At 34.5% G+C, this 12,283-nt stretch overlaps 1 protein-coding gene across 1 annotated transcript in view; it reads right to left on the bottom strand.

Annotated features, from left to right (window-relative positions):
• Nucleotides 1-12,283, bottom strand: part of DNAH5 (dynein axonemal heavy chain 5) — a 108,666-nt gene that overhangs the window by 86,675 nt on the left and 9,708 nt on the right. Inside the window, 10 exon segments of the mRNA XM_019613825.1 lie at nt 113-319; nt 2,841-3,162; nt 3,900-3,985; nt 4,660-4,767; nt 6,272-6,487; nt 7,838-7,960; nt 8,687-8,794; nt 10,001-10,114; nt 10,458-10,634; nt 11,834-11,971. Coding sequence (XP_019469370.1) covers nt 113-319; nt 2,841-3,162; nt 3,900-3,985; nt 4,660-4,767; nt 6,272-6,487; nt 7,838-7,960; nt 8,687-8,794; nt 10,001-10,114; nt 10,458-10,634; nt 11,834-11,971 — 1,599 coding nt within the window.

The following is a 12,283-nucleotide window of genomic DNA, read 5'->3' as shown; positions in this document are numbered from 1 at the left end:
CTTTAATTTATTGTTCTTCATTTTTAATTCTCTCATGTGTGTAGAGCCAAGTCATTTTAACATATATTTTAACATATGCCATACATATACTAAATAACTAAAATGAACCCACCTGCAAATTGTGGACAATATTCTTATACCAGTCTCTCTTCTGTTGAATAGCACTTGCAAATGGTGGGATATCAAGGCACATGTGAGCCATGCAATCTGTTTCTCTAATTAAAGTTAATATTTGAGGGTCAAAATTCACAAATAATTCTCCTGTTTCTGGAGATTTTACCAAGAGAGCTGCCTGAAGTCTTGTTTTAGTTAATTCAATCTGCAGGAAACAAAGTCATCACTCCTGATAAGACAAACCAATATAACAAAATACTTTGATTTGGAGGTAAATATCAATTTGGTACAAAGAGATAATAAAATCAGGTATTGCTGATAATCAAGATTGATATGGTGAATCAAAAATAAAACTTTGTTGATGCAATCTATATGCACTCAAAAACCTAACAATGAAATGAAGCGGTCATCATCAGACAGACATTTTTTCTGTTGGCTTCCTGGATATCCTAAGTCCCATTCCACAAGCAAACATTAGATTCAAAACCATAGAGATTTTGACTTCAATTCTCCAAAGTCTCATTTTCATAAAACTTAATGCACATTTTGAAAGCTGCGCACCTCCTTGATTAATTGAACTCAGACTTGAATAATTTCTTTAGACTTCTTTTATAACTGATTCCTGGTTTCTTCTTTAGCTTCTTTTCCATTATCTAACAGTTATATCACACTGCAATCCTAACAGCTCTATAATCCCTAATTATATCAAAGTTTCTGGGCAATTTGTGACCAAAAAGAAAAAGATTAAAATTCACATTTGTCAAAATTCTTTTATTCCTAAAAGGGAAGCCTAGTCACACTATAGATTTAGCTGTTTCATTTGAATACAACAATATCATTTGTTCTCCAGGTAACTAGAGGGGAGAAGATTCTTAAGAAGATCACTCATGGAAAATTTAACTGACATCAGTCATGTCTTCTTGCTATTCCTGTTTTCAAGTTGTCCTTTTGCTGGCATAACTTCAGTTCATCATTCACTTCTCAAATGTCAATCACTTTACTTTTAGTTGGAGATTGTTTTTAAGTAACCGTTGCAGAACCCATTGTTTTCTTCAATGCACTTCATCCTTCTCTATGTAACCCCCTGAAACTTTGCATCCTCTTTCCATGTCTAAAATACAGCTGACAATACTGCTTGCTTCAACAGTTTCATATGTTACAATGAAATTTTACACAACAATTTTCAAGTTAACATCAAATGTTGTAAACAAGGTTGTCGTGTTCTACCCACTGACAGCCAGTTACTCTGTACAACTGCCTTAAATAGCAACTGGCTTTTTTCTCAAAATGTTCACCACCAGATCTTACTCGATTCTTCTCTGGGCTTCAGAAACTCATTAATCTTACTTTCACTTTCTTCCTCTCCCATTTACATTTGTGTGGGGTTTTTTTTAGGCAGTTCTCATTACTAAGATGTTACACACTGTTAACAAAAATCAGGGGTATGTTAAATGCAAGAATCTTACACTGTCATAGTACTGTAATAAATTTCACACCTTCTATTATTTTAATATGTCCTAGTAGAATTATGTATAGTATGAAAATTATGGCTTTAAAACTTATGCAGTTAAAAGAAGCGGATAAACAAAGTGGTTGGTATTCAGGCACAAACAGACAAAAGGTTAAAAAGAAAAAAAGAAAAAGAAAGAGCCACTAAGCCTAACTATTTCCACTGAATAGAAGGATAAAAGTTAATATGCCACAGTCCTTTTTCTGTTGCATTTGTATTCTACATATGACACTTGCCCATCTCCCACTTTACTTTTGTTCAGGAGCGGAGCATGAGCTCCACCTTGTGTTCTCTGATCTTTATGTCTACATCAGTCTGCACTTTGATACTTCAAAAAGAGACTACTGAGTAGGCAGGCACTTTTTCAGGAGAACCCATGCATTGGTGTTAGATTGGACAAGGGATAGCAGAAGCTTCTGGTCTCAGATCTTCGTGTCTAAGACTAGTTTTGAGAAAACTGATATTTATCAGCTCAGAGTTCTTCATATTTTACAGAAGATGGAGTTGAGCTCCAAGAACAAGAAGTATCTGCATTGATAACTGAGCCAGAACCTTCAAGAGAGTTTTTGGGAGATTTTGACTCCTTTCCTTAAGATTTAAGAGTCTGAGGCCAATTCTTCTACAATATGATCTTTGCCAAGGCAACAGAGAAACTGCAGGAGGAAAACGTACGTATAGGACAGTAGAAACTTGCAAAAATTTCAAAGCTAGAAAGTAGTGTCTGAAGAAGCCACCTGATAATACGAAGGCAGTCAGAGGTTCTACATACAAAAACCAAGAAATCAAATTGGTCAAATGAGATTTAGAAGTTAAGGTAAACCATGTTTTCTGAAGAATATTATACTACAGTGTTCTACTTTAACAGATGTTTGATAGGAAGCAAATTGGTACAAAATACATTTGCATACTTAATATCTTATTAATTCTATGAGATGCTCTATTAGTTGAGACTGGATGCTTTTTATACACATGCCTACACTGAGGACACATGTGGATTATCACTTTAAAACATAAGAATCATATTTTTCAGGCCAGCTCAGCATACTTGACTATTAACCAGAGATTTCTTCGAACTGCTGCTACCCAGTGTTTCAGTGATGCCTAGCACAATTAGAATCCACTCTGGTCTGCAAAGCTAGATTGTACTGATCTACCATCAACAAAAACCTAGCATATTTTTTAAAAGAAATACTCTTATCAAGATCAGCTATTTTACCTGCTGAAGCCATCCTCTGTGATAGATCACCTCAAACTCCATAAGAACTCTTGCTACTTTGTTGTAGTTGTGGATTACGCGCTTGCCATCTGGCGTCTGCAGAACAGCTGGCTGCTGCTGGAAAGAATCCATGGGCTGCTGGATCCTATGGAATAGGTGGCGTGCCCACAAGATCTTACCAGCTATTGGAGGCAGATTACGAGCCAGTGGAGGATCCTGCTTTTGCTTAGTGTAGAGTTTGCAGACTGCTTCTATGTCATATCCATAGTTTTGAAGGATTTTCTGATACTTTTCATTAATGCCAAGATTAGGGATTTGTAATCTGATTAGAAAAATAATAATTAGAAAAATCACTGAAAAATTCAGAAATTCTTCTAATGCATTGTTGGAACTTTTTCCCAGATACCCTTGCATTCATTTGAAAATAACTACTTTAGTAGCAGATTTTCTACTAAAGCTTGAACAAATACTGTCACAACCTGATTCCAAGCAACCAAGATTTAGGCCAGATGATAGAAGTTCCCAAGTAAGCCTACACATTTTCCATTTTGTCACTGTTTTCAAACACTGAACTAAAATTATGTGCAAACTGTAACCAATCTGCCACTAGCTGTCTATTCTACTAAGCAGAATATTAGTTAAAAAAAAAAAAAAGTGCAAGAAAAATTGAGGCTGCTTTGAAATAATCTGAATTTATCAAGACAAATTTTAACATTTCCTAATATAAGCATGCTAACAGATTAGTTTCATTGTTCAAGAAGAAAACTAAAGTAAATATGCTAGCAAAACAAAGTTTTCCCATACATATGATAGTTTTGCAACATGAAGTCCATCCATATTTTACATTTCCTGGTACATAAAAATGTGGGGTTTTTTGATTAATCTACAGAACTGAGCAGACACTCCTTACCAGAGCTGAGCAATTGATGGAGTGGAGATTAAATTGATTTTGCTTTGTATTTAAGGAGATACCTGTTCTATTTCCTGCTTTCTCACCATTCTCAAAGCATCATTTCCATTTTCTGGCAGAATTCCAACAAACTAAATAGGACACTGTACCTTTCAAATTTCTTCAGCATACACAATGCTCTTTCAGTATTCAGAATATTTTCAAAGGTGTTGTCCATAAAAGTCTTTAACTGATCCTGAAGGAGAGCAAACAATTCTATAGTAGACATAAGGTATGTACCTCAAATATACCAGGTGTTATTTTACATGATTTATAATGTATTATATTAGAACAAAGTTTATGTGAAAGTTACTCAGTGAGTATCAATTTTCACTCATTCCCATCCATTTCAAACAAAATACAGTCAACTTTCAAGGCATTTCCTTCCGCTGTTCCTTCTGTAGCTATGCAACCAGAAAAGGTTTTTGAACCATCAAAGGTTCCACCATACTGGGACCCTAAAAGAATGCTGGCTTAACTCTTTGGCAGACAAAGCCAGTAAAGCGTTTAATTTAAATTTGCACTTAAACCCCTACACATTCCTTCCATCACTTTGCAATATCAGAACAAAGGGAAAGTTAATTGTCTAAGCCATCCATTTGTACTGTTTATTTCCATTCAACCAACTAAATCAAGCATTTTTATGTCAGTCTTCCCACTATTACATTCAAACAGAATAACAAGAAACTCTTGCCTATTCTGTAGTTTAAATGCCAGATAATAAACAGCATTCAAGTTATTTCTCAATTTCAGAATAGAAATCTTGAGATTTCCATAATTTTTCTGTGGTAACTCAAAGGTACTTTTTTTTTGGGGGGGGGGGGGGGTATTACTAGTAAATTTAATTCTTCTTTGATTGATAAAACCTACATGTAGATCATTTATCTCTTTGCAAAACTCTTCATAGTCTTGGTCAAAATCAGCCTTCCGTTGATCCAAGAAATTGTAATCCTTTTTCTTCATGATGTCAACAATACTCTAAATAGTTTTACAGAAGAACAGAATTATCACCATAAAATCGTCCCAAGAAACACATCAAAATATTTAGCACAATGAATTGTGAATACTTACATTTTATCTTAGTCATTAGTTATCTTTATTTGATGAGCAATATAAGCAAAACACATAAATGACATATTTGCAGGAAACAATCTAGTGCAATGACCACATGAATTTCAGTTTTTTTAATTTACTTTTGCTTTAAGTCAATTAGAATTGGCAGAATATTCAGACTTCCATTCCGTAAAAGGCATTTGTTACCCACTGCTTCCCATTAAACATTTTCTCATGCAGGGGATCATTAGATTTATTTCAAAATTAACAGTTTATTTTCATAATAGTATTTTCCATGTCTGTAATTCATTTACTAGAAAAACAGACTATTTAAAAGTCACAGTAAGGTGCAGCATGCTAATAGCTCATGTCTTATCATTCCTTCCTTTACATAGCTGCTGTCCGCTCTACATCTTAATCAGCATCTCCCATGAGCTGTACACACATTTAAAGATTTCTGATGATGAATCACTGTTCAGATTGCTAGTAGTTTACTAGCAACTATAAAGTTCGACACATGTTCAGCACAGCAGACTTCTACCATTTTACCATAAGCCAACTGAGCTTCAATCTTATTACTTTGCTGTAAAGAAATATCCCAGGAAAGAAGTAAAGAAAAAAAAGGTAATAAGACAAGTAACTTACAAAAGAAAAAGCCTAAACTTGGATAACTTTCCAGAGCATACAAGCTACATCATTTCTTCCCCTCCCTCATCCTAGAAATCTGTGACTTTGCACTTTGTTTCATCCATGAAACACAAAGCTATTGGTAGTACTCTAGATGAGTAGAATTTTACATGAATTTAATAATTTGCTTTGCTGAAATAAAGCTACTTCTTTAATGAAATGGAGTAAATCTAAGAATCCAAGTTGTTTTTCTTTCTCTTTGCTAAGAATGACTTATTTCAAGAAATCAAAATTTGTTTGCAGAAATGCATCATTGAAACTGGACTGGGATGTGATTTCACTTCAAGCTGTAAGGAAAATCTGACTGTAGCAACAGCCTCCAGAGCAACAGAACTGGCCTCTATGGCAGGCAATGACCAAGTGCCCCACAAGCAATGGGCCAGAGATGAAGTGGTCACAGTACACTTTCATAGCCAACAAAACACTGTTAAAGAGAAAAATGTTGCACATCTCACTTTTTTGCCTGACCATAACACAAAACTGGGGCACCAATTACTCTTCTTATAAATTTCTCCTATTTCACTGATTTTTCAATCAACTTTGATTTTAACACAGCTCCTTCACAGAGCCACCTGCCCTTTTTCATGTGCCAGTGATCACACATTACAATATTAACTATTTACTAGTAATTTTAGCACTGCTTGCAGAATTATTTTCTCTCTTGATAAATGCTGATTTTCATAACTATTTATCGTTTCAATTTCAAATCAGACTGACATGATATCCAAAAGTTACTGTGTACCTCATATTTTGTGATCATTTCTTCCAAACCTTCTATCTTAGACTCTTGTAGAACTGAGTAGGTTTTCATAGTATTGAAAACATCTATTATCTTTACCAGACGTCGATTAAAGGTTTCAAATTTTCCAAAGATATACACCTCACTAAAATCAAACTGTCTTTCAGCTGAATTTTGCTCCAGAGTCTTCTTCATGTTACGAAAGCAATTTTGATACTCCTAAAAATGAAGAAGTTCAAAGAAGAATTTCAAGCATGTAAAAAATAACATTGCTATCAGGTAGAATAAAATTTATGCAGGCAGATATGATCCCCTCTAAGTCAACAGTAAATAGAATTTTGATCAATAAACAATCATTGCAACAGTACTATTTTGGGATCACACATTTCATCAAATGAATAAACTGCATAGATGTATTTGTGCACTCCATCCTTAGTCAGCATGATATTTTCTTCCCTTCCTTTTAAAACAGGACATGGGTCTACTGACCATCTAACATGACAATCCAGTTTTCAGACACTGAAAATAATGATTGTGTATTCAGCACTTTTACTAAGTAACTGTTTTTCTAACATCACTTTTCAGAATAAATCCCTTCTGAAGCTAAAATGCTGTTCCACTGCAACTTAAATTTTCCATTCTGCTTCGTTAGCTGAGCACAGACTTAACTCCAAACGTGTTAAAATTAAGTTATTTTCAAATTAAATAGGCAACAAACTTGCTGGAAATGGTTCTTTCATCAGTAGTACTTAAAATATAAGCTCCATTATTTTCTATCAAATATATGTATCAATAATCATAACTGATAGGTATTAATACAAAGGGCTCAGATTTTTCTATACTGATTTTACAAAAGCTTTTGGACTTGGTAATTATCAAAACCTCATCCCTCAACATATTTTAATGCTGCAGATGAAAAATCTGTTAGATCTTTATAGAAATACACACGTTTACAGTTTGTTCTGATGGTAAGAATTCATAAATTTACATTAATTTTTGCAATAACTATGAAAGATCTGTTGCTTCAGAAAGGTGTCAGGATAAAATTCTGTACTTGTAAACGCATGTTATTATCAAGAAATGAAAAAGTAATAACAGAGAAAACCTATTGTGAGCCTTCTGATACCTATACGGAGGTTATTGAAAAGACAAAGCTAGTCTCTTTACAGTAAAGTACAGACAGTGGCCACGAGACAGTGCACAAACTAAACAGAAAAGGTGTTCTGACTGGTTGATAAGGAGAAAATCCTTCACTCAAAGGAGAGTCAAGCAGTGGAAGATGTTGCCCAGAAAGGCTACGCAGACTCAGATATAAAAAACAAGTACACATCATTTAAGAAGCATAGTCAAGTTAGCTTAAGTATGGAAATCCTGTTTCCAGAAAATCATCAGATATTGGACTGAATTTTCCATTAGCTCTAACAAAAACAACCCAGTGTCAAAGGAAATTTTTCAATTGCTTCATTTTTCTTCATGATAACATTCCTTCCTTGTATAAAATTAACAGTTTTGCTAATCATGCTCACTTAAATATCAGTTGATATTCTGTTTTTCTCCTGCCCTACCTACCTGTTTAAGCTGAATGGCCGCACGTAGTTTTTCCATAACTCTGTCTGGAGGTTGATTCCAGATGGTGGCAGTACCATTGTTAGTGATATAAGATTTACATGCTGTGATCATCTGAGTGGTGACCTAAAAGCAGTTTTAACCTTGTGAAAAATCACTACAAGACAAAGCACTTTTTACCCTTCTTACCCTTCTTTCAGTCTCATTCTATACCTCTTACTGCACTGGCCTAAGACCTGCAAATTAGCAAAACCGAACACCAGCAACACAGACCACATGCCTTTCTTGCAGTATTCAGCCTGTAGATTACTACGCTTCCACAGTGTCTTGGTTAGCTACATCCATCCTAAGCCTGAAAACCTTGTAACAACCTTAAAATGGCACTGAGAGTAAAACTTTGTAAGATTTTGACACTTCTGAAAGAAAAGGTAAACCAAGGGTCCATGGGACCATGAAAATAAAAGAACAAGTTGCCCCTCCAACTCTAGTTCTTTCTTCAAGCAATCTAAAGGAGGTGGGAATATAAAGGATATGTTAACATAAGCACTTTTGCAAAGCATAGTTTGTTGTAGGAAAAATCATTTTAATAAAAAAGTTCCTCAGATCTACTCATGTCAGGGTTGATATGAGGCCTGATTTTCAAGTAGCATGAGATAATTCTTACAATTCCATATTATTCCTAGTAAAATAACTTCTAACTTCAAAGGTTTATCATTATTTCCAAATCTCTCTACATTCAAAAAATAGCGTTATACTGACCAACAGACAAGCTCTTTAATTGCTTTTTCCCTTTGTATACTCTCTCTCATTCAACCAACAACAAAAAAAGTGTGACAATTTGTCTGCACCTACCTTCACAAACAATGAAGAGATCTTTTCAGAGGTATTATAATACAGTGAGACACTCTGAATCATTTTAATTGCATTTATAAGTCCTGGAATAGCATCCACCATGGACACCTGCAAAGACACACACAGCAAAATATTTCTGTTACCATACATTAGCTCAACATCTATTTAGAGAGTCCAGGACTGTTATAAACACAGTATTTCTAATGTGTCTGACTCCTGTTTCCCTGGGCCTCTCCTACAGTGAATCCTGTCCTACCCTCACCACCTCTACAAGTTCAGCTTGGGGAAAATAATTTTGATATCAGCTTGGCTGGAAGTACTCCAGCCAGTGGGATAAATATGATAGCGACAAGGGCCTATTTCAAATTTGCAATTCTGCATTAAGCCTCATGGCCTCTCAACAACTGAACAATTTCCTTACAGTACTGGTATTTATAACAAAATCTGCAATGGGGAGCACAGTGAAGATAAAATTCAACAGGCCCTGCTCAGTGTCAGTAGCAAGCATGTCTACTTGTGCTTTGTTCTGTATCTTTAGCACACAAATCTTTTATTAGTGAACCTCCAATACTGGACTCGGAATCACCAATGCAAAATAGTTTTATCATTATGCCACAGTGGGAAATAAACAGACTGCATCGTAGGTCACACCAGGGTTGCCAAAGAGTACTGTTTGGATTAGACAAAAGTACAGAAAGAGAGATAGATGGGCAGACAAAGCACTTCAGGGCTTCTCATCATATTTCTCTAACTAACAAGATGTACATAGTTACATAACTAATTTTAGTAAAAGCAACCATTTGCTAGCTACTATAGCAATTAATGCAATCATGAAAATCCTTCCTCCTATCCTGTACTCTATATTTATTACATTATGTTTGCATCATCCTGTTTCTATAGTATGGGAAGGTTATTTATATTTCTATTTTAATATTTATCTAACCACATTTATATTTTCTAAACCAATAAGCTGTAAACTGCCCTATAAATGTTAGCCTAAACATAACCTGTACACCAACACAAAGGGAAAAATACAACCATCGTCTTCTACAAAGTGTTTTGTCGTTGTTTTTTTTTCTTTATTTTCAAATATTTTACTTGATCCCATAGCACAGAATCCAGTTTCATTATTAGACTGAAATGTTTTATAATCAGCTCAGTCAACTTTCAGCATATCTGAACAGACTCAAACTGAATACGCATAACTAAACTGCTATCTAACTATGCAATTTATAGACTGATTCTATAAATAACAGACTATTCATTTTAGTTGTTTCCAGAGATTAATGATGAGATTTTAAATGTTTTGCTTACAGGGTCCATATTGTACAATGGGTCACAATGTTTTTCCAGGGAATAGAGATATCTCACATTATCTTTAGCTTCATTTACTGCATCTGTGATGCAAATGTCCAGCACTCTCCAATTCTAAGAATAGAAAGTTCAAAGAATAATAATTTTAATTAACATATTTCAAATACTATTTTGACCATGCAATTTTGAGATTATCCTTTTTTGTCAAAAACCTTTAAGTTACTTTGAAAGCACAGATCTAGTGCTTTAGACAAAGAGGGTTCCCAGTCATTTGCAAGAAATTAAACTAGATTTATACTTTGTATGTTTAAAGCGAGGAATATGGAAGACAAAAGAAAACAAAAGTCTAAGATACTCAGTATTTTGTCCACCAGCAATATTATATACATTACCAAATTGAAGTAGGTTACACAGAAAATTTCTAGTCTTTACATCTGTCATAATTCAAAACAGAAACCTTCAGCAGCTTGGATTTAGCAGCAGTGAGTACTCCAAGCACTGCTTTCACATCTGGGCTCTTCAGCTGGTCCATAAGGTAGCTGAATTTACACAATCTTTTTTTCCAGTAATCAAGCTCTGCTCGTGGTCCAAGGTTGTCAGCTTCCTTCCTCAACTGGTCATTTTCTGCAAGAATCTTTTATCATACAGTAATATTAGTGATTGACACTAATACTTCTATCTGTATGGACAGTGTGGCTTAACTCATAATTTAATTCCCAGTATTAACTCCTGTGAAAAATTACCTAGCCTAGCTACCACCTAATATACTCAGTCCTTTAATTTTGTATGGCCTTCTCTTGGTTTGAGTTTTGAATTTGAGTTTTGAGTTTCAAGTATTTCAAGAATGCTGTTAGAAATTTTCTGCAAATAATCTACAAAACTGGTTTCATACTATGATTTTGACCATTAAATCCACTAGGAATCAAAAACTGTTTTCTACTTTGATTTCTTGGCTAAGGTGAATCTTTCTAGTAGTCCATTTGTTCCAAGATTATATTACAAAGTAGAGAGATATCCCAGTAACCATAATATAACCACAGTCAGAATACTTTCTCTAATGCAGTATGGATAAATGGAAATTACACTAAATGCTGAAGTATGAATAGGAAGAAGCATAATTACTGTGATCCTTCTCTAGTGGGTACTGCTATCATTACTCTGCTTTTCTACTCTTCACCATCAACTTTTTCCCATTTCCAGACAGATGACATTAGTTTAAAAGGATCTTTAGTTTGACTCAATAATAGTAGTTCTTACAATAATTTGTTTAAAAAAAGGATGAAGCCATGCTCATAAGAGGAAATGCAAATTCAAGTCCCTTGAAAAACAAGACAATGTGGGAAAATGTCTATATTAAGAAGTTATTATAAGCTTAAATATAGATAAGGCTCTGCTTGCTCACATCTCTCATTGTAGAAAAGGCTTTCCTTTTCCCAAAAAAGCAGAAAATAACTAGAACTTCTATATACATATAAATAACTCTAACTTCTACTTTTTAATTTTATCAACACTTGTAAAAAGTACACGGACCTTACAGTATTTTAAACTATGTGAAGAGGTTTCATCAATGCATGGATGAGGCAATTAGCAATAACAGGGAACTAAGCCTCCAAATAAAACTGTACTTTCCATATAAAAATGGAAAAAGCGTTTTGTAACATTGTGATTCAGAAAAGAAAGCACACAAAACACACCAACAATAACTTAAGATAAAGGTATAAATTACATTTATCTTTATAGAAAGGTAGATAGCTATATGCCAAAAGGATTAACTTCAACATCTACTAATATGCATACTAGTCATATTTCACTTCTGTCCAGTGTACTATTTACCCGTTGAATCTGTTTGGTCCATCCTTTCATACAGACTTCTATTCTCTCAAGATCTTCTGTGCTGTTAGCAACCATCAGATAATCTGCAGGTCCTTTCAGATTTTTCAGATCATAAGTTTCACATTTCTTCAGACTGATCTACAACACAAGTTAAGGAACTCCAAAATGCTGAAGTATTTGTGACAAATAATCCAAGAACTTTACACAAAGATTGGTTTTCTTACTTGGAGTATCTCACTTCATCTTCCCATTTCAATTTAAAGTAAACTGTTTTGAGCCTAGAACTGAACTCCAGAATCTGAACAACTCACCAATCCAGCAGCTGTGCTTCCCTGACATTTCCTTCACAAAGACTTAACAATTGAAGTAACTGTTTTATGTTAATTGTCTTGGTACAAGAAAGGCCACCAAAGAACTGAATAGCTCAAAGGAACTGGCACCAGAATGAAA

This window comes from Meleagris gallopavo, chromosome 3, assembly GCF_000146605.3.
Source record: "Meleagris gallopavo isolate NT-WF06-2002-E0010 breed Aviagen turkey brand Nicholas breeding stock chromosome 3, Turkey_5.1, whole genome shotgun sequence".
Taxonomy (NCBI): Eukaryota; Metazoa; Chordata; class Aves; order Galliformes; family Phasianidae; genus Meleagris; species Meleagris gallopavo.
This window is presented reverse-complemented; position numbering and strand designations above follow the sequence as displayed.